The sequence below is a fragment of the Hemitrygon akajei genome, chromosome 9 (genome assembly GCF_048418815.1).
Source record: "Hemitrygon akajei chromosome 9, sHemAka1.3, whole genome shotgun sequence".
Taxonomy (NCBI): domain Eukaryota; kingdom Metazoa; phylum Chordata; class Chondrichthyes; order Myliobatiformes; family Dasyatidae; genus Hemitrygon; species Hemitrygon akajei.
In genome coordinates this window covers 42,368,087-42,388,031 of record NC_133132.1, presented here as the reverse complement: position 1 = coordinate 42,388,031, position 19,945 = coordinate 42,368,087, and the positions used below count along the sequence as shown (strand labels likewise).

General features: G+C 42.0%; 1 protein-coding gene across 1 annotated transcript in view; it reads left to right on the top strand.

Moving 5' to 3' along the window:
• Positions 1–19,945, top strand: part of LOC140733044 (prolyl endopeptidase-like) — a 169,499-nt gene that overhangs the window by 82,108 nt on the left and 67,446 nt on the right. Inside the window, exon 10 of the mRNA XM_073055836.1 lies at positions 8,680–8,783. Within this exon, the coding sequence (XP_072911937.1) occupies positions 8,680–8,783 (104 nt within the window). The remainder of the gene's footprint in view (positions 1–8,679; positions 8,784–19,945) is intronic.

Here is a 19,945-nt window from a genome sequence, read left to right as displayed (position 1 = left end):
TCATGGCTATAAGGCTTGGGACAGACTTTTAACTTTTCTAGTACTGCTGTAGCCTCCACTTCAAGGTTCGCAACATGTTGTGCGTTCAGCAATGCTCTTCTGCACACCACTGTTGTAATATGGTTATTTGAGTTATTGTTGCCTTCCTGTCAGCTTGAGCCAGTCTGGCCATTCTCTTCTGACCTCTCTCATTAACAAGACATGTTCACCAACAGAACTGGATGTTTTGTGTTTTTTTTTTGCACCATTCTCTGTAAACTGTAGAGACTTGTGCATGAAAGTCCCAAGAGATCAGTAGTTTCTGAGATACTCAAATCACCCCATTATTCCACAGAGTCACATAGATCACATTTCTTCCCCATTCTGATATTTGATCTAAACAACAACTGGGAGCCCCTTGGCCACATCAGCATACACATTATCATATATTGAGTTGCTGCCACATGATTGAGTAATTAGATACGGTGGATTCCGGGTAATCAGGCTGCGGCTTACTTGGAACAACTCTTAAAGAATAGTTTCTAATTAGCAACGGTTGTGTTTGTTTATATTCAAAAAGCAGTGATTTTTGACACTAATAGTTGGTGAGACATAAGCAGACAATTCAGAACAGCTTTGGTCACTGGTTTCAAGCACTCAAGCTTGGAGATGTGAGTTAAAATGAAGCGATTTCACTACTTCAAGTTAGGAACTACAAAGAAATTGAAGAGATTGACAATCATTTTGAATATTACAATGAAAATGAAGATTTAGTGGATGCAGTTGTTGAAACCTTTGTATGAAGGCAGTCTGTTATCTGCATTGGGTGTCTGCTGATTTGTTCAGAAGAACCTGGCACTGTACACTGAATGAATTCCACCATTGATAATGATGAGGAACCAATACACAATTTTATAGTACTATAGTAATGTACTTAATGGTAATGTTCTGTATTTCATTTAAATACATAACTTGTTACTCAGTTTGTTAACTATTTTCATGAGCTTCGACAAATTAGGACAGTCACTTAATTGGGCTAAAATGTACTGGTCCCAATGCATCCCGATTAACTGGAATCCACTATATTTGCATGTACAAGTAGGCATACCTAATAAAGTGGCCATTGAGTATATATAATATGGCTGCAAGTGCAAGTCAGACCATAAGAGGAGCTGCTCCATCGTTTGATCATGGCTCATCCATTTCCCTCTCAACCCCATTCTCCTGCCTTCTCACCGTAACCTTACATGCCCTGACTTGTCATGAATCTTATCAACCTCTGCTTAAATATACCCAATGAACTGGCCTCCACAGCCACCTGTGGCAATGAATTCCACAGATTCACCACCCTCTAGCTAAAGAAATTCTTCCTCATCTCTGTTCAAGATGGACATCCCTTCTGTTCTGAGGCTGTGCCCTCTGGTCCTAGACTCCCCCACTATAGGAAACATCATCTCCACATCCACTCTATCTAGGCCTTTCAACATTCGATAGGCTTTAATGAGATCTCTTCTCATTCTTCTAAATTCCAGCAAGTATAGGCCCAGAACCATCAAGCGCTTCTCAAATGAAAAGCCTTTCATTCCCAGAATCATACTTCTGAACCTCCTTTAAACCCTCTCCAATGTCAGCACATCCTTTGTTAGATCAGGGGCCCAAAACTGCTCACAATACTCTAAGTGAGGCCTCACCAATACCTTATAAAGCCTCAGCATTACATCCTTGTTTTAATATGCTAGTCCTCTCAAAATGAATGCTATTATTGCATTTTTGCTTTCTTCACAGAATCAACCTGCAAATTAATCTTTAGGGAATCCTTCACAAGGACTCTCAAATCCCTTTGCACTTCAGGTTTTTGAAATTTTTCCCATTTAGAAAATGGTCTGTTTTTATTCTTTCCACCAAAGTGCATGACCATACACTTCCTGACACTGTATTCTTTCTGCCACTTCTCCTAATCTGTTTAGGTCCCTCTGCAGCCTCCTGCTTCCTCAACACTACCTGCCTATCCACCTATCTTTGTAAATTCTGCAAATTTGGCCACAAAGCCATCAATTCCGCCATCCAAATTATTGAAATACAACTTAAAAAGAAGCAGTCCCAATGCCGACTCCTGCGGAACACCACTAGTCACCGGCAGCCAATCAGAAAAGGCTCCCCTTATTCCAACTCTTTGCCTCTTGCCTATCAGCCAATGTGCAATCCATGCTAGTATCTTTCCTTTACTACTTTGGGCTAAGCAGGTTCAGGTGTGACACCTTGTCAAAGGCCTTCTGAAAATCCAAGTACACAACATCCATTGTTCCCCTTCCTCTATCCTGTCTGTTATTTCCTCAGAGTTTCAACAGATTTGTCAGGCAGGATTTTCCATGAAGGAAACCATGCTGGCGTTGGCCTATTTTATCATGTGCCTCCAAGTATCCTGAAACAATTGACTCCAACATCTTCCCAACTACCGAGGTCAGACTAACTGGCCTATAATTTTCTTTCTTCTGCCTCTATCTTCTTGAAGAGTGGAGTGACATTTGCGATGTTCCATTCCTCCAGAACCATGCCAGAATCTACTGATTCTTGAAAGATTATTACTAATGCCTCCACAATCTTTTCAGAAACCTGTGGTGTAGTCCATCTGGTCCATGTGACTTAACTATCTTCAGATCTTTCTGTTTTCCAAACACCTCCCTAGTAGTAGCAACTGCACTCACTTCTGCCCCCGACACTCTCGAGCTTCTGGCATATTTCTTGTGTCTTCCACAGGGAAGACTGATGAAAAATACTTACTCAGTTCGTCTGCCCTAGTACTACCCCTCCAGTGTCATTTTCCAGTGGCGTGATATCTATTCTCGCCTCTCTTTTACACTGTATCTGAACAAAAAAATTTGTATCCTCTTATTATTGGCTAATTTATCTTAATATTTCATCTTTTTGCTGCTTATGGCTTTTTCAGTTGCCTTCTGTTTTTTAAAAGCGTCCCAATCCCCACTAACTTTTTGCTTTATTATGTACCTTCTCTTTTGCTTTTATATTGGCTGCATCATCCTGCCTTCTTCTTTGGAACGTATCTATCTTGCACTTTATGGAATTGCTCCCAGAAACTCCAGCCATTCCTGCTGGTGTCCCTTTCCAGTCAACTTTGGCCAACTCCTTTCTCATGCCTATGTAATAATTCCTTTTACTCAACTGTAATATTGATGTGTTTGACTTCAGCTTCTTCCACTTTCAAAATGTAGGGTGAATTCTATCATATTATAATCACTGGTCCCCAAGGCTTCCTTTACCTTAAGCTCACTAAACAAAAATCTAGTTCATTACGCAACACCCAATCCAAGATAGCTGATTCCAACAGTGAGCTCAGTCATAAGCTGCTCTCAAAAGCTTCTCAGAGGCATTCTACAAATTCTTTCTCTTGGGATCCAAAATCAGCACCAGCCTGATTTTCCCAATCTACCTGTATATTGAAATCCCCCACGACCATTGTAACATTGTCCTTTTACCAAGCATTTTCTATCTGGTTTTAATTTGTAGCCCATATCCTGGCTACTGTTTGAAGGCCTGTATACAACTCCCTTGCAGTTCCCTAACTCTATGCATAATATTTCCCGGTCCTATCTCACCTCTTTCCAAGGATTTGATTTTTTTTTACCAACAGAGTTGCACCACCCCATCTGCTTATCTGCCTGTCCTTTTGATGTACTCTTTCCAAGGATTTGATTTTTTTTTAACCAACAGAGTTGCACCACCCCATCTGCTTATCTGCCTGTCCTTAAAAGTCTGCATTACATCTCCATCTAAATGTGCAATTTATAGTCATTTACAATAAATAGTATGTACAGCAGGATAGTCAATATAACATAGAAATACAGTTGTGTCAGCATGAGTTAATCAGTCTGATGGCCTGGTGGAAGAAGCTGTCCTGGAGCCTCTTGGTTCTGGCTTTTATGCTGTGGTACAGTTTCCCAGATGGTAGCAGCTGGAACAGTTTGTGGTCGGGGTGACTTGGGTCCTTTGTGATCCTTTGTGCCCTTTCTGCACACCTGTCTGTAAATGTTCTGATTAGTGTGAATTTAAAATCTACAGATGCGCTGGGCTGTCCGCACCACTCTCTGCAGAGTCCTGCGATTGAGGGAAGTACAGTTCCCATACCAGGCAGTGATGCAGCCAGTCAGGATGCTCTCAATTGTGCCTTTGTAGCCTGCACCAAACTGGTTCCACCATCTTGAGGTGAAAGAAACACTGTTGTGCCTTTTTCACCACACAGCCGCTATGTACAGACCACGTGAGATCCTCGGTGATGTTTATGCCGAGAAAGTTGTTCACCCGCTCAACCCCAGATCCGTTGATGTCAATAGAGGCTAGCCTGTCTCCATTTCTCCTGTAATCCACAACCAGCTCCTTTGTTTTTGCGACATTAAGGTAGAGGTTGTTTTCTTGACACCACTGCGTCAGGGTGATGACTTCTCTGTAGGCTGCCTCATTATTATTTGAGATTAGGCCAATCAGTTTAGTGTCGTCAGCAAGTTTAATTAGCAGATGGGAGCTGTGGGTGGTGATGCAGTCATAGGAAAAATAGAATAAAGGAGCTGGCTTAGTACACGCCCTGAGGGGCAGAGATGAGGGAGCCCTCTCTTACCACCTGCCGGCAATCTGACAGGAAGTTCAGGATCCAGCTACACAAGGCAAGGTGAAGGCCAAGGTCTCTGAGCTTTGTGTAGAGCCTGGAGGGAATTATGGTGTTGAATGCTGAACTGTAGTCCATGAACAGTATTCTCACATAAGCATTCCTCTTCTCCAGATGTGTAAGGGGTGTGTGTAGAGCTGTGGCTATTGCGTCGTCTGTCGATCAGTTATGTCGGTAGGTGAATTGTAGGTGATCCATTGTAGGTGGTAGCTTGCTACAGGTGTAGTCCTTGACCAGCCATTCAATGTATTTGCTTATTACTGAGGTGAGTGCAACAGGATGCTAGTTGTTGAGACATGTTACCTTGGTCTTTTTATGTACAGGAACAATGGTGGAACTTTTGAAGCAGGAGGGCACTCTACACTGGGAGAGGGAGAGATTAAAAATGTCTGTAAACACACCTGCCAGTTGTGCCATACACATCCTGAGTACTCGCCCTGGGATGCCGTCTGGTCCCACAGCCTTGCAACTGTTTAACCAAGTACAGCTCCAGTAGCACTCAAAAAAAACCCAGCAGAGACTGGTCAGATTTGAGTTCAGCATCTGACAGCCTAAACCAGCAGTTCCCAATCTAGGGTCCACAGACCCCTCAATTAATGGTAGGGGTCCATGGCATAAAAAAGGCTGGTCTTTAATGTTCATTCCTTCTACCACCAGGTAGCTATAGCTACAATGTGTACTATCTTTACAGTGCATTGTAATTTCTCAATAACTCTGTTTTAGCATTTCTTCTCATCCCTTGAGCCTTGATGAATATGTGTAATAAGTACAATAGAACTGAATCTAACTTAGTCATAACTTCCCATCCCTTGATCCTTGTTGAGTTGAAGTGCTGAAGCTCTGTGTAATAGCATTGTGCAAGTACTTGTAGCAAAAGGACTGGTATAGTTAAAGGTAGTGGCTTGGCTTAACTGGAATTTAGAAGATTAAGGGGGGATCTTATTGAAACATATAAAATTCTAAAGGGATTGGACAGGCTAGATGCAGGAAGATTGTTTCCGATGTTGGGGAAGTCCAGAACGAGGGGTCACAGTTTAAGGATAAAAGGGAAGCCTTTTAGGACCGAGATGAGGAAAAACTTCTTCACACAGAGAGTGGTGAATCTGTGGAATTCTCTGCCACAGGAAACAGTTGAGGCTGGTTCATTGGCTATATTTAAGAGGAAGTTAGATATGGTCCTTGTGGCTAAAGGGATCAGGGGGTATGGAGAGAAAGCAGGTACAGGGTTTTGAGTTGGATGATCAGCCATGATCATACTGAATGGCAGTGCAGGCTCGAAGGGCCAAATGGCCTACTCCTGCACCTATTTTCTATGTTTCTATGTTAACTTGGCCTCTGCAAATGAGAAAATCAGTAAACTGCCCTGGCATTGCCAGCAAAGCTCTCACCATAAAGATTACAATGTAAAAATAACAGTTGGACTTTTTAATTAGCAAGTAGGCTTTTGCTAAGACAAACATTGAACAGATATATTTTGGAAAAATTATTATTTTACAATGAACATTTTTATTATATTTTACTAAAATAGTTATTGCAGTTATTGTATTTATCCCTCTCTTCAAGACACATTACTGCTTTCTGCACAGTGTGGTGCTCTACTTAATTCTTATATTTTCTTCAGTGATGATAAATGTTACTACACTGAAAAAGAGTAAGTGAATAGTTTAAATACTGTAATAGAATGTATGACATGTAAATTACAGCAGTAAACTGTGACATTTGGTTTTAATTGCTATATCGATCGGTAACACTACTAAGTGGTCATTTACTGATTGCGGTATCACAGCTGTTTGGTATAAAATGCGAATTGTGTGCTTGAACGTCAGCTATTTTAGAACATATATTAATTAATGTTAACAAAGGGAGCAAGTTTCCTGGTGATACAAAGCTAACAAGGAAATCAGGCTGCAAGGAAGATTCCACAATATGATGTAGAGAGGGAAAGCAAAAGGGCAAGATAGCCGCTGGATTATTATGGCTGCCAAATGTACGGATACCTGCTTTAGTAAAAAGAACTAAAAAACAGAATACTTTTGAAATAGATTAAATTTTCAAGTTTACTTGCAACAGAGATTTACTGTAGTGATTTCTCGGAGGAGAGGACTGTTCATGATGAAAGGCTCGGTAGAATGAACCAGCCTATTTTCTCTGAAATTCATAAGAACAATAGTGGAACTTATTGAAGCATTAGATTCTGAATGAGCCTGACAAAATGGATGAAGTAGAAGGTGGATGGTCCAGAACTTGGTATAACTTCAGGATAAGTGATAAAACATTTGGAATTGAGGTCTGGATTTTCATTATTCAGAGAGTTGTCAATCTTTGAAAATCTATTCACAAAAGGCTGTAAATATTTAGGTGAGTAGGGAAAAATGTATCTGGGAATCATGCAGGAAAGGAGCTAAGGCAGATCAACTATGATACTGAATGAAGGAGCAGGTTCCAAATAACTTACTCAGCTTTTTGTGTACATCACTTCAGGTTTTTTTTAGTGATTTACGTACATAATAGTGCATTCCAAAAGTGTTGATTGACCACTGTAAATTGCTGCAGATGTGTAGCTGAGTGGTAAAAGCTGGGGAGGCACGAGTTGATAGAAATATAGGGAAAGTAAAATGGTTCCTCACCAGCCTGTCCCAATTGCCTGTGCATTTGCCTATGTACCATGAATCTGTCCAAATGCCTTCTAACTGTGTCCACTTCCTCTGGCAGCTGCTTCCGTGTAATCTAGCTCTCATTTTGTGGAAATGTACTTCTCAAGGTCCACTTTAGATCGTTCCCTTCTTTCCCTAAACCTGAGCCCTTCAGGTTTAGATTTGCCTAGCCTGGGAAAACAACTGTGGCCATCCACTTTATCCATGCCCCTCCTATTTTATAAATGAGTTTACCCCACTGCCTCATTCACTCCAGGAAAAAAGCCCCAACCTATCCATTCTACCTTATAACTCAAGCCCTCCAATCCCAGCAGCATCTTTATGGTTTAATACTTGATGGTCAGTGTGGACAGGTTTCCTTTCTGTAATTCCCTATGATTTTATCCTCAATCTAGAAATTTGCCTTTTGTAGAGAATTCTCTTCTGAGCATTGCTAATATTCCAATTTATTGAAAAATGTTTTGATTTCATGCCTTATTGACCTCTAAGCTTTGCAAATATAAAGCATAAAATTAGATTAACAAAGATTTCCATGTCTTTCTGTCTTCTGGTTTCGTGGATGTCTGTGAAAAGCAAGAATTTCAGGTTGTGTATTCAAAGGCAACACGAGTGAATCTGCAGATGCTGGAAATAAATAAAAACACAAAATGCTGGCAGAACTCAGCAGGCCAGACAGCATCTGTGGGAGGAGGTAGTGACGACGTTTTGGGCTGAAACCCTTCATCAGGAGTGAAGTAACATGGGATGGTCGAGGGGGATAAGAAGTGGGGGGAGGGATGAGGTAGAGAGCTGGGAAGTGATAGGCTGAAGGGAAATGGGCTAAGGGGAAGGTGGAGAATTATGGGAAATAAAAGAAAAAGAAAGGTAGGGCTGGGGGGAGATTATAGTGAGAAAAAGAGAGAGAAAGAGAACCAGACTAAAATTATAGATAGGGATGGGGTAAGAGGGGGGCGCAGGGGTTTCAACGGAGGGCTACCTAGGGCGGGAGATATGGTGTTGCTCCATCAACCTGCATGTGGCCTCATCTTGACGGTAGAGGAGGCCATGGACAGACATGTCGGAGTGGGAGTGGTCTGTGGAATTGAAGTGTGTGGCCACAAGGAGATCCTGCCACTGCTGGAGGACTGAGTGCCGGTGTTCGGCGAAACGGTATATATTCTCTAATATTAAATGAAACTATTGAATTATCAAAATAGTTATCAGTTCTAATTACAGAGTGGCCTGCATTAATTCTTAATTCATGTAGGAAAGTTTTCAGCATTGATGCAAATTGCTGGCAGACTGCTTCTCTAAGACTCTAAAGTACAAAAAAAATCTTATTTTAAATCCTTTGTCATCTGAAGCTGATTTTGGAAAAATCTGTTCCAGGTATCATTTATCACTGTGATCTCACTGAAGATAACTTGGAGCCAAGAATTTTCAGAGAAGTGACAGTGAAGGGATTTAATCCGTCTGATTACCAGACCGTTCAGGTAAGTGTATTTTCATATTTTTCAGTAATTATTTTAACATGTTTCTCTTAACTTCATCATGGACGCATACCGACCCTGTGTGTGTGAGTTTCTGTCTGTGTCCCCACTCAGTTGATGAGTATATTCGGGGGAAAAAAGATCAATGAGTATTTACACAGTCAGAGAATCCAAGAAAAATTGCTTAGTTGTGGGAAATTAATGTTGAGGTAAGAGAAGCCAAATTGCTGCCTCCTATTTCTTATGTTCATACATTAAAAGCCATCATCATTTGCTGTACTCACTTGTTCAATTAGTTTGTGTACAAGTGGCTCTAAACCAATAATTGATTACTTTCTCTTAAATTCTGTACTTCTAATATTTTTCTTCCAAAGTGCACGATTTTGCATTTTCTCTCGCATTCCATCTGCTTTGTCCTTGTCCATTTATTTGACTTATCAATAATGCTGAAGCCTCTCTGCAACCTCCTTTTGATCCATACTAGCAGTTTATGAAACTATTAATGCATTTGGATATAAACGCAGTAGCCTCTTAATGGATTGTTCACTGGGGCCCCAGCATTAATCCCTGCAAGACTAAATAACTCGGTCTCCCAACCTGTTTTTTTTTGTACTTCCACTGCCGTGTAAAGTAGCTTTATTTAATACCCTATAACTTATCTGATGGTCTAAGGTACACCATATTCATTAGTTTTCTCTTAAATACTTCTCTTAAATACTTTCTGAATTAAAACATAAATATAATTTCCCACGTATGTCAATGCTACCCAATTGTATCATTTTACATGTGCCACAATTCTGCTGGGTGAGAGCCTCTGCATCCACTAAAGTAAACTAATTTTCACTGTGAGTAAAATAGATGCAGTTCCAGTTGATATTTAGTGTTATTCATATCATGACTGTGTAGGTGGAAGAAGCTGACTTGTTTAGATTTGGTTGAAGTTAAGTAGCAGCACCGTAATCAGCAGGATTGTCCTAATCTTTGCCTGGAAGTCTTTCTGACAGCTGATTATGCTGTTAAGCCATTATTCCTCCTATCGTTGCCTGACTCCCCTCTCTCTGTAATAAGCATATTCATACTCCTTTGCTTCTGCTTTGCTTTTCAAATTGGAAGATTGCAATGAACAGTAGTTTATCTTTCTTCAAAAAGAAGCATAAAAGAAAGTATGTGAATGAATGTGTGTACAGACAAAAGTGTAGTTTATTATGTACGCAAGGTCATGCAGATGCTGGAAATCCAGAAGAGAACACACAAAATGAAGGAGGAATTCAGCAGGTCAGACAGCATCTATGGAAATTAATAAACAGTTGATGTTTAGGATGAGACCCTTCATGAGGACTAGAAAAGAAGGGGAAAGATGCTAAAATAATGTGGGGGAGGGGGAGGAGGACGACAAACTAGAAGATGATAGGTGAAGCCAAATGGGTGGTATGGGGAGATGGAATAGGAAGGTGGGAAGTGATAGGTGGAAAAAGCAAAGAGTTGTAGAAGAAAGAACCTGATGGGAGAGTAGAGTGGATCCTGGGAGAAAGGAAAAGAGGAGGGGTCCCAGGAGGAGGCTATAGGCAGATGAGGAGAAGAGATAAGACCCCAGAGTGGGAAATGAAGAAGAGGGAAAGGGGAGGGGAAAATTACCAGAAGTTGGAAAAACTGCTGTTCATGCCATCAGATTGGAGGCTATGTGGACAGTTTACTATGTGCAGTGTGTGAGGAAAAGACTGAGTAACAATTAAGAATAAAAAAAAAGACCTCTTCAGAGACTTTGCATCTATACTCTCAGTGCACAAGTTTATATCTATTGCTCGAAATTCAGAGATAACATGCTGACTGCACTCAAGAACATGCTGTCTTGAGAAGGCCGGACATCCACTGAAGAGCAAATGATTAAAGGCTTTCATGAAGCATCATTCACTTGCTGCTATGTTGTAGATGAGTTTAGGTACTAAGTCTTTACCCACAAAAATAGGAGTGCCATGTTTCAACAGGCCTAACTCTGACGCAAACACTTTGACCTCCTGCATTTATAAAATCAGCTCGTCTTCATTGATACTTCCTCAACCAGTACTGAGCATAATACTAAAATAACAGCGATAAACTGCACTAGCAGTAACTGGAGTCCTCCATTCTATGACCAAGTCTTCAGATGTCAAAACTTCTAGAAATCACTTGTCAGAATCATTTCAAGATGCTTATATCAGTGTCACCAGTCTTCCATCCACCCTCCTCACAAGGAGGAAGAAACCTGTGAGAATACTACATTTGTTATTAAGTTCTTGCATTCAGAGGTTTGGACCTTTGACCACATGTGTTCAAGTTTAATTATGGTTATTTAGGATTATAAACTGGAGCAAGTAAAAGTAGTCATTTGCAAAAGTGGTTTTGAATTTAATGGGTTAGAAAAGGAATGGGGGGGGCAGAGATGCGTCTGTACCAAAGGAGGTGTGAGGTGCTCCTTCCCTCCGCCAGCCTGCAGGTCACCCGTGGGCAAGGTAACCATCTGCTTAGCGCCCTCCCCCCCCCCCCCCCCCCCCCCAACCACCATCCGATCAGGGTCACATAAAGACATGGGAGCAGATGGTGGTGCATGTCATATGAGCAGCTAGTGCATATACGGTGTGATCACAATTCTATCTCCTTTACCATAGCATTGGATAGGGACAGACAAGTTAGGAAAGTGTTTAATTGGAGTAAGGAGAAATATGAAGCTATCAGGCAGGAACTTGGAAGCATAAATTGGGAACAGATGTTCACGGAAATGTACAGCAGAAATGTGGCAAATGTTCAGGGGATTTTTACATAGGTCCGTTCCAATGAGACAGGGAAAGGATGGTAGGGTACAGGAACCGTGGTGTACAAAGGCTGTGAAAATCTAGTCAAGAAGAAAAGAAAAGCTTATGAAATGTTCAAAACACTAGGTAATGATAGTGACCGAGAAGACTATAAGGCTAGCAGGAAGCAGTTTAAGAATGAAATTAGAGCCAATGGGGGCCATGAGAAGGCCTTGGCGGGCAGGATTAAGGAAAACCCCAAGGCATTCTACATGTATGTGAAAAGCAAGAGGATAAGACTTGAGTGAATAGGACCAATCATGTGTGACAGTGTAAAAGTGTGTATGGAACCGGGCGAGATAGCAGAGGGACTTAATGAATACTTTGCTTCAGTATTCACTACGGAAAAGGATCTTGGTGATTGTAGTGATGACTTGCAGCAGATTGAAAAGCTTGAACATGTCAATATTAATAAAGAGGATGTGCTGGAGCTTTTGGAAAGCATCAAGTTGGATAAGTTGCCGGGACTGGATGAGATGTACCCCAGACTACTGTGGGAGGCGAGGGAGGAGATTGCTGAGCCTCTGGCAATCAGCTTTGCATCATCAATGGGGACAGGAGAGGTTCCGGAGGATTGGAGGGTTGCGGATGTTGTTCCCTTATTCAAGAAAAGGAAGTAGAGATAGCTCAGGAAATTATAGACCAATGAGTCTTACTTCAGTGGTTGATAAGTTGATGGAGAAGATCCGGAGAGGCAGGATTTATGAACATTTGGAGAGGCATAATATGATTAGGAATAGTCAGTGTGGCTTTGTCAAAGGCAGGTAGTGCTTACAAGCCTGATTGAATTTTTTGAGAATGTGACTAAACACATCGATGAAGGTAGTGCAATAGATGTAGTGTATATGGATTTCAGCAAGGCATTTGATAAGGTACCCCATACCAGGCTTAATGAGAAAGAAAGGAGGCATGGGATCCAAGTGGACGTTGCTTTGTGGATCCAGAATTGGCTTACCCACAGAAGGCAAATAGTGGTTGTAAACGGGTCATATTCTGCATGGAGGCTGGTGACCAGTGTTGTGCCTCAGGGATTTGTTCTGATGCCCCTTCTCTTGATTTTTATAAATAATCTGGAAGAGAAAGTGGAGGGATGGGTTCGTATATTTGCTGATAACGAAGGTTGGGGGTGTTGTGGATAGTGTGGAGGGCTGTCAGAGGTTACAATGGGACATTGATAGGATGTAAAACTGGGCTGAGAAGTGGCAGATGGAGTTCAACCCAGATAAGTGTGAGGTGGTTCATTTTGGTAGGTCAAATATGATGTCAGAATATAGTATTAATGGTAAGACTCTTGGCAGTGCGGAGGATCAGCGGGATCTTGGGGTCCGAGTCCAAGCTGCTGCACAGTTTGACTCTGTGGTTAAGAAGGCATATGGTGCATTGGCCTTCATCCACCGTGATATTGAGTTTAAGAGCCGAGAGGTAATGTTATAGCTGTATAGGACCCTGGTCAGACCCCACTTGGAGTACTGTGCTCAGTTCTGGTCACCTCACCACAGGAAGGATGTGGAAACTATAGAAAGGGTGCAGAGGAGATTTACAAGGATGTTGCCTGGATTGGGGAGCATGCCTTATGAGAATAGGTTGAGTGAACTCGGCCTTTTCTCCTCGGAGCAACGGAGGATGAGAGCTGACTTGATAGAGCTGTCTAAGATGATGAGAGGCATTGATCGTGTGGATAGTCAAAGGCTTTTTCCCAGGGCTGAAATGGCTAACTCAGGAGGGCACAGTTTTAAGGTGCTTGAAAGTGGGTACAGAGGAGATGTGTCAAGGGTAAGCTTTTTACTTAGAGAGTAATGAGTGCGTGGAATGGGCTGTTGGCAACGGTGGTAGAGGCAGATATGGTAAGGTCTTTTAAGAGACTCCTGGATAGGTACATGGAGCTTAGACAAATAGAGGGTTATGGGTAACCCTAGGTAATTTCTAAAGTAAGTACATGTTCGGCTCAGCATTGTGGGCCGAAGGGCCTGTATTGTGTTGTAGGTTTTCTATGTTTCTATATCTCAAGTCCTGGTTATTCAACCACTAACAACCAGGCAGACAATCTTTGAAGAGTATTGATAATGGCTGGGGTCACCCGTCTTGTAAAGACATGGCCCAAGAAGAGGGAATGGCAAACCACTTCTGTAGAAAAAAAATGACTAAGATGAATCATGGTCATTGACCATAATTGCCCACATCATATGACACAGATGATGGTGTTAATAAGGAAATGTATGCTATATGTGTCTCTAGATCCACAGCTCTGTGGCTGACTCCTTACTGACCAAAAAGTGACTAGTAAGCCAAACAATTAAGATGGCATTTAGCAATGGGCAAGAAATGCTGCCGTTGATAGCAGAGTACTATGAACAATAAAATAAGATTGTAATAATTCCATTGAGAATTAAACTTTAATACCCAGCTATTTTTTAGAACAGCATCAAAATAATTGAAATTGAGATGGGCTAAATATTTTCAATTGTTTTATTGCAAATTTGCAAGATTAATAAGATTTATGGATAAGGCATTAAGAAGATTAGGGAGTGCTGCTCTACCAATTGTTTCCTGGTCTGTCCAGCTAATAAAATTCTCTTTGTCTTACAACACTGAAATGGCCTTCAGCCCAACTCACCCAGACCAACAAGCGTGTCTTTGATCTATTCCCACTCTAATTTGTTTGCCCCGTGTTCCCCTCAATGTTTCTTATCCATATTTCTGTCTAAATGTCTTCAACCATAACCACTTCTGCAGTTTCTTCTAGCAGCTTTTTACATATTAAATGAATCAGAATCAGGTTAATTATCACTTTCATATATTGTGAAATATGTTGTTTTGTGGCAGTACAAAAAATTACTTCTGGTTACAATAAAAACAAGTAAATAATCCAAAAAAAGGGGCGGTGAGGTAATGTTCGTGAGTTCATGGACTGTTCGGAAATCTGTCTGCAGAGAGATAAGCTGTTCCTAAAACATTGAGTGTGAGTCTTCAGGCTGCTGTACCTTCTCCCCAGTGGTAAGAATGAGAATAGGGCATGGATAGTGAGGGACCTTAATGATGGATGCTGCCTTCTTGAGGCACCGCCTTTTGAAGATACCTTTGGTGAGGTGGCTTGTGGTCATGATGAGTGGAGCTGCCTGAAATCCACTCTGCAGCCTCTTTCAATGGTGCTACAACCACCACCTGCAAGAAAAACATAAGACTATAAGATAGACTATAGGATAGATAGAATTGGACCATTTGGCCCATTGAGTTTGTTCCAACATTTCATCATGGCTGATCCAATTTTCCTCTCAGCCCCAGTCTCCTGCCTACTCCCCATATCCCTTCATGCCCTGACCAATCAAGAATCTATCAACGTCTTCCTTTAGTATACATGAAGACTTGGCCTGCACAGTTGACTGTGGCTGAGAATTCCACAGATTCACCACTCTCTGGCTAAAGAAATTGCTCCTCATCTCTGTTCTAAAATGATGCCTTTCTATTCTGAGGTTGTGTCCTCTGGTCTGACACTCTCCCACCACAGGAAACATCTTCTCCACATTCACTCTATCAAGGCCTTTCACCATTCGATAGGTTTCAATGAAGTCACCCCCCCCCCCCCACCCCCACACCAATTCTTCTGAATTGTAGTGAATACAGCCCCAGAGCCGTCGAATGCTGTTAATGTGACAAGCTGTTCAATCCTGGAATAATTTTTGTGAACCTCCTCCGAACCCTGTCCAGTTTCAGCATATCCTTTCTACGATAGGGAGCCCTAAGCTACTTACAGTACTCCAAGTGAGGCCTCACCAGCGCTATATACAGTTTCAACATTACATCCTTCATTTTATATTTTAGTCCTCTTGAAATGAACAATAACATTGTGTTTGCCTTCATTACCACAAACTCAATCTGCAAATTAACCTTTAGGGAATCCTGCACAAGGGCTCCCAAATTGCTTTGCACCTCAGATTTTTGTATTTTCTCTCCATTTAGAAAATAGTCAACCCTTTCATTTCTTCTACCAAAGTGCATGACCATACACTTCCTGACACTGTATTCCATCTGCCATTTCTTTGCCCATTCTCCTAACCTATGTCCTTCTGTAGCCTCTTTACTTCCTCAAAACTACCTGCCTCTCCACCTATCCTCATATCGTTTGCAAACTTAGCAACAAAGCCATCAATTCCATCATCAAAATCATTGACCTTTGGCATCTGATTGCATCACTGGCTACATCAACTTCTGTGTGGACACTGTAATACCATCCAGGACGGTTCACTGCTTCCCTAACAACAAACCATGGGTTGCCAGTGATCTAAAGGCGGTTCTCAACCACAAAAAGAGAGCCTTTAGATCAGGAGACGGGGAGGAATTGAAAATGTGCAGAGGGAGCTAAAGGAGAAGATCAAGGTGGCTAAAGAGGAATACAGGCGAGAATTGGAGAACCGGCTTGGGCAGAGTAGCACATGGGAGGTGTGGAGAGGCATGAAGAAAATCACTGGCCTTAATCAGCCTAGCTGTAGAGGCTTGGAATGCAGCCGTGAATGGGCTAATGAAGTAAACCAATTCTTCAATGTGTTTGACAATTGCCTTCCTGTTCACACCCCCCTCAGCACACCAGTCTTGGTGTTGAAGGACCCAATGCTCCCTCAGCACTAATGCCTCCCCTCCTTCCTCCTCTCACCTTCAGTTCAGCATGTGAACGAACAACGACTGTCTACATCCCCTCCTTGCCCTGCAGCTATCATCTACACCTCCACATACCAACTGCTATCGTCCCGATCTTCACCTTCCCCAGCCTTCACCTTCCACCAGCTCACCAGTCATTAAGGACTCACCATCACTACTGAGCAGGTGAGAAGGACTCTGGGACGGCGAAGCTCTGGGACCGGATGGTGTGAACCCCAGGGTCCTGAAGGAGTGTGCTAAGCAGCTGTGGGGAGTTCTCCATTGCATTTTCAATCTGAATCTCAGCCTGGAAAGGATCCTGACTGTGAGGAAGACATCATGTGTGGTCCCAGTACCCAAGAAGGTCCATCCAAATGTCTTGTATGACTACCGTCCAGTGGCCCTGACCTCAAACATCATGAAGACCTTAAAGTGGCTGGTCCTGGCTCGCCTCTGACCCCTGCAGTTTGTCTACCAGGAGCACATTGAATTGATGATGCTGTCATCTACCTGCTGAACAGAGCCTACTCCCATTTGGATAGGCAGGGCAGCACCGTGAGGATCTTGTTTTTTGATTTCTCCAGTGCCTTCATTCCTGGGGGGAAAACTCTGTTCAATGCTGGTTGGCATTTCCATTGGGTCCTGGATAACGGACTACCTGACTGGCAGACCACAGCTGGTGAGGCTTCAGAACTGTGTCAGACATGACTATAAGCAGAACTGGGACCCCACAGACACTGTATTGACTCCGTTCCCGTTTACCCCGTATACCTCGGACAACAAAGAGTCAGGTCATCTGCAGAAATTCTCTGATGACTTAGCAATAGTTGGGTGTATAAAGGGAGGATGGGAGGATGAATACAAGGCCCCAGTGGAAGACTTTGTCAAGTGGTGCAAGCTGAATCATCTGCAGCTCAACGTCAGTAAGACAAAAGAGGTGGAAATGGGCTTTAGGAAGACTAAGCCCACACTGTTCCTTGTTACTACTGATGGTGAGGATGTGGATGTGCTGAGGACCTACAAATACCTGGGGTGCACCTGGATGACAAGCTTGAGTGGAGCACCAACATAGAGTTTCCAGAATTGCCTCTACTTCTTCAGGAGACTGAGGTCCTTTGGAGTGTGCCAGACTCCCCTTCACTTGTTCTACCAATCTTTTTGTCACCAGTACAGTCTTCTATGTGGTGGTGTGCTGGGGCAATGGCATCAACACAAGTGACACCAACAGGCTCAATAAACTGATTTAGAAAGGCTGGCTCTATTATAGGAGTCAAACTGGACACACTGGAGGTTGTGATAGGACAAATAACCCAGGCAATTCTGGACAATGTTTCCCACTTTCTGTATGCCATCTTGACTGAACAGAGAAGTTCTTTTAGTAATAGACTAAAATAACTGCTGCTTCAAAGAGCACTAAATGAGGTCGTTCTTGCCCTCAGCCATTGGGCTCTATTGTGGGTCAACCTATAGCCGGGGAAGTGATGTCCTCCCTCCTGTTAAATTTTGGAGGTCACTTATTTTTTATCCTTGCTTCTCTTCTAATATTTGTATATCTGTGCACTTGTACTTCAACTTTAACACTGTAATTTCCTTTGGGATCAATAAAATATCTATCTATATAACATAAAAAGAATCGGCCTCAGCACAGACACCTGTAGAACACCATTAGTCACTAGCAACCAGCCAGAAAAGGCTCCCTTTCTTTGTTCCCACTCTTTGCTTCCTGCCAATCAGTCACTGCTTTATCCATGCTAGAATCTTCCCTGTATAGCCATGGAACTTGTAGTTTGTTGAGCAGCCTCATGTGTGTCACCTTGTCAAAGGCCTCCTGCAAATCCAAGTACACAGCATCAACTGATTCTCCTTTTATCGTGCTTTTTATTTCTTCAAAGAATTCAAACAGATTTGTGAGACGAGATTTTCCCTTGAGGAAGCCATGCTGACTGTGACCTATTTTATCATTTGCCTCCACATTTCCTGAGACCTCATCCTTAATAAACAACCTCAAAATCATCCAAATGACGGAAGTCAGACTAATTGACATGTAGTTTCCTTTCCTCTGCTTCTCTCCCTTCTTGAAAATTTGTGATTTTCCAGTCATCTGGAATCATTCCAGAATCTAGTGATTCTTGAAAGATCATTACTAATGCCTCTACAATCTCTTCAGGCACCTCTTTCAGAGCCCTGAGGTGTACACCATCTGGTCTAGGTGATGTATCTACATACAGACCTTTCAGTTTCCCAAGAACCTTCTCTAGATGTGTGAATTAATCATATTTCATGACCCCTGACACCTGGAACTTCCAAAATATTACTGGTGTCTTCCACCATGAAGACTGACATAAAATACTTATTCAGTTCATCCACCATTTTGTTCTCCCCTATTGCTACCTGTCCAGCATCGTTTTCTGGTGGTCCGCTATCCACTCCTGCCTCTCTTACACTTTATGTATCTGAATTAACTTTTGGTATCTTCTTTAACATTATTGACTAGCTTACTTTCGTGTTCCATCTTTACCTTAATAACATTTTTTAGTTGCCTTCTTTTGATTTTTAAAAACTTCCCTATCTTTGAACTTCCCACAAATTTTTGCTCTGTTATATGTCCTCTCTTTGGCTTTTATGTTGGCTTTGACTTTTCTTGTTAGCCATGGTTGTGTCGTCTTTCCTTTAGAATACTACTTCCTCTTTGGAATGTATGTATCCTGTGCCTTCCAAATTGCTTCCAGAAATTCCAGCCATTTCTGCTCTGTTGTCATCCCTGCCAGTGTTCTTTTCCAATCAATTCTGGCCAACTCCTCTCTCATGCCTCTGTAATTTCCTTTACTCCACTGTAATCCTTCTCAAAATTCATGATGAATTTAGTGATATTATGATCACTTGTCCCTAAGGGTTCTTTTACCTTCAGCTCTCTAATCAATTCTGTTTCATTGCACAATACCCAATCTAGAATAGCTGATCCCCTAGTGGGCTCTACCACGAGCTGTTCTAAAAATCCATCATGTAGGCACTCTAGAAATTCCCCCTTCCTGGAATCCAGCACCAACTTTTTTTTCCCAATCTACTTGCATATTGAAGTCCCCTGTAACTACTGAATTTTCTATCTCCCATTGTAATTTGTAGATCACATCCTTACTACTATTTTGGGATCTGTATACAACTCCCATCAGTGTCTTTTTACCCTTGCAGTTCCTTAGCTCTATCCACAATGATTCAACACCTTCTGACCCTAGGTCACCTCATTCTAATGATTTAATTTCATTTTTTACCAACAGGTAGTGCCACCCCCTGCCTTCCTGCCTGTCCTTTTGATACAGTGTGTATCCTTGGACATTAAGCTCCCAGCTATAATCTTCTCTCGGTCATAATTCAGTGATGCCTACAACATCATATCTGCCAATTTACAACTGTGCTGCAGGTTCATCTACTTTATTCCGTATACTGCGTGCATTCACATATACTGCATGCATTCAGTCCTGCGTTCACCCTTTTCAATTTTGTCTGCCTTTTACATTACAACTCATCCTATTAATTGCAATTTTGTCTTGTCAACAGCCTCTGCTCACTACACATTGCCTCTATTTGTAAACCAGCTACCTCATCTTTAGCACTATTATCTAAATGGGCTAGGGGGAAAGTGGAGAATTATGGGAAATAAAAGAGAAAGAAAGGTAGGGCTTATAATACCTTAACTCCCGCCTAGGT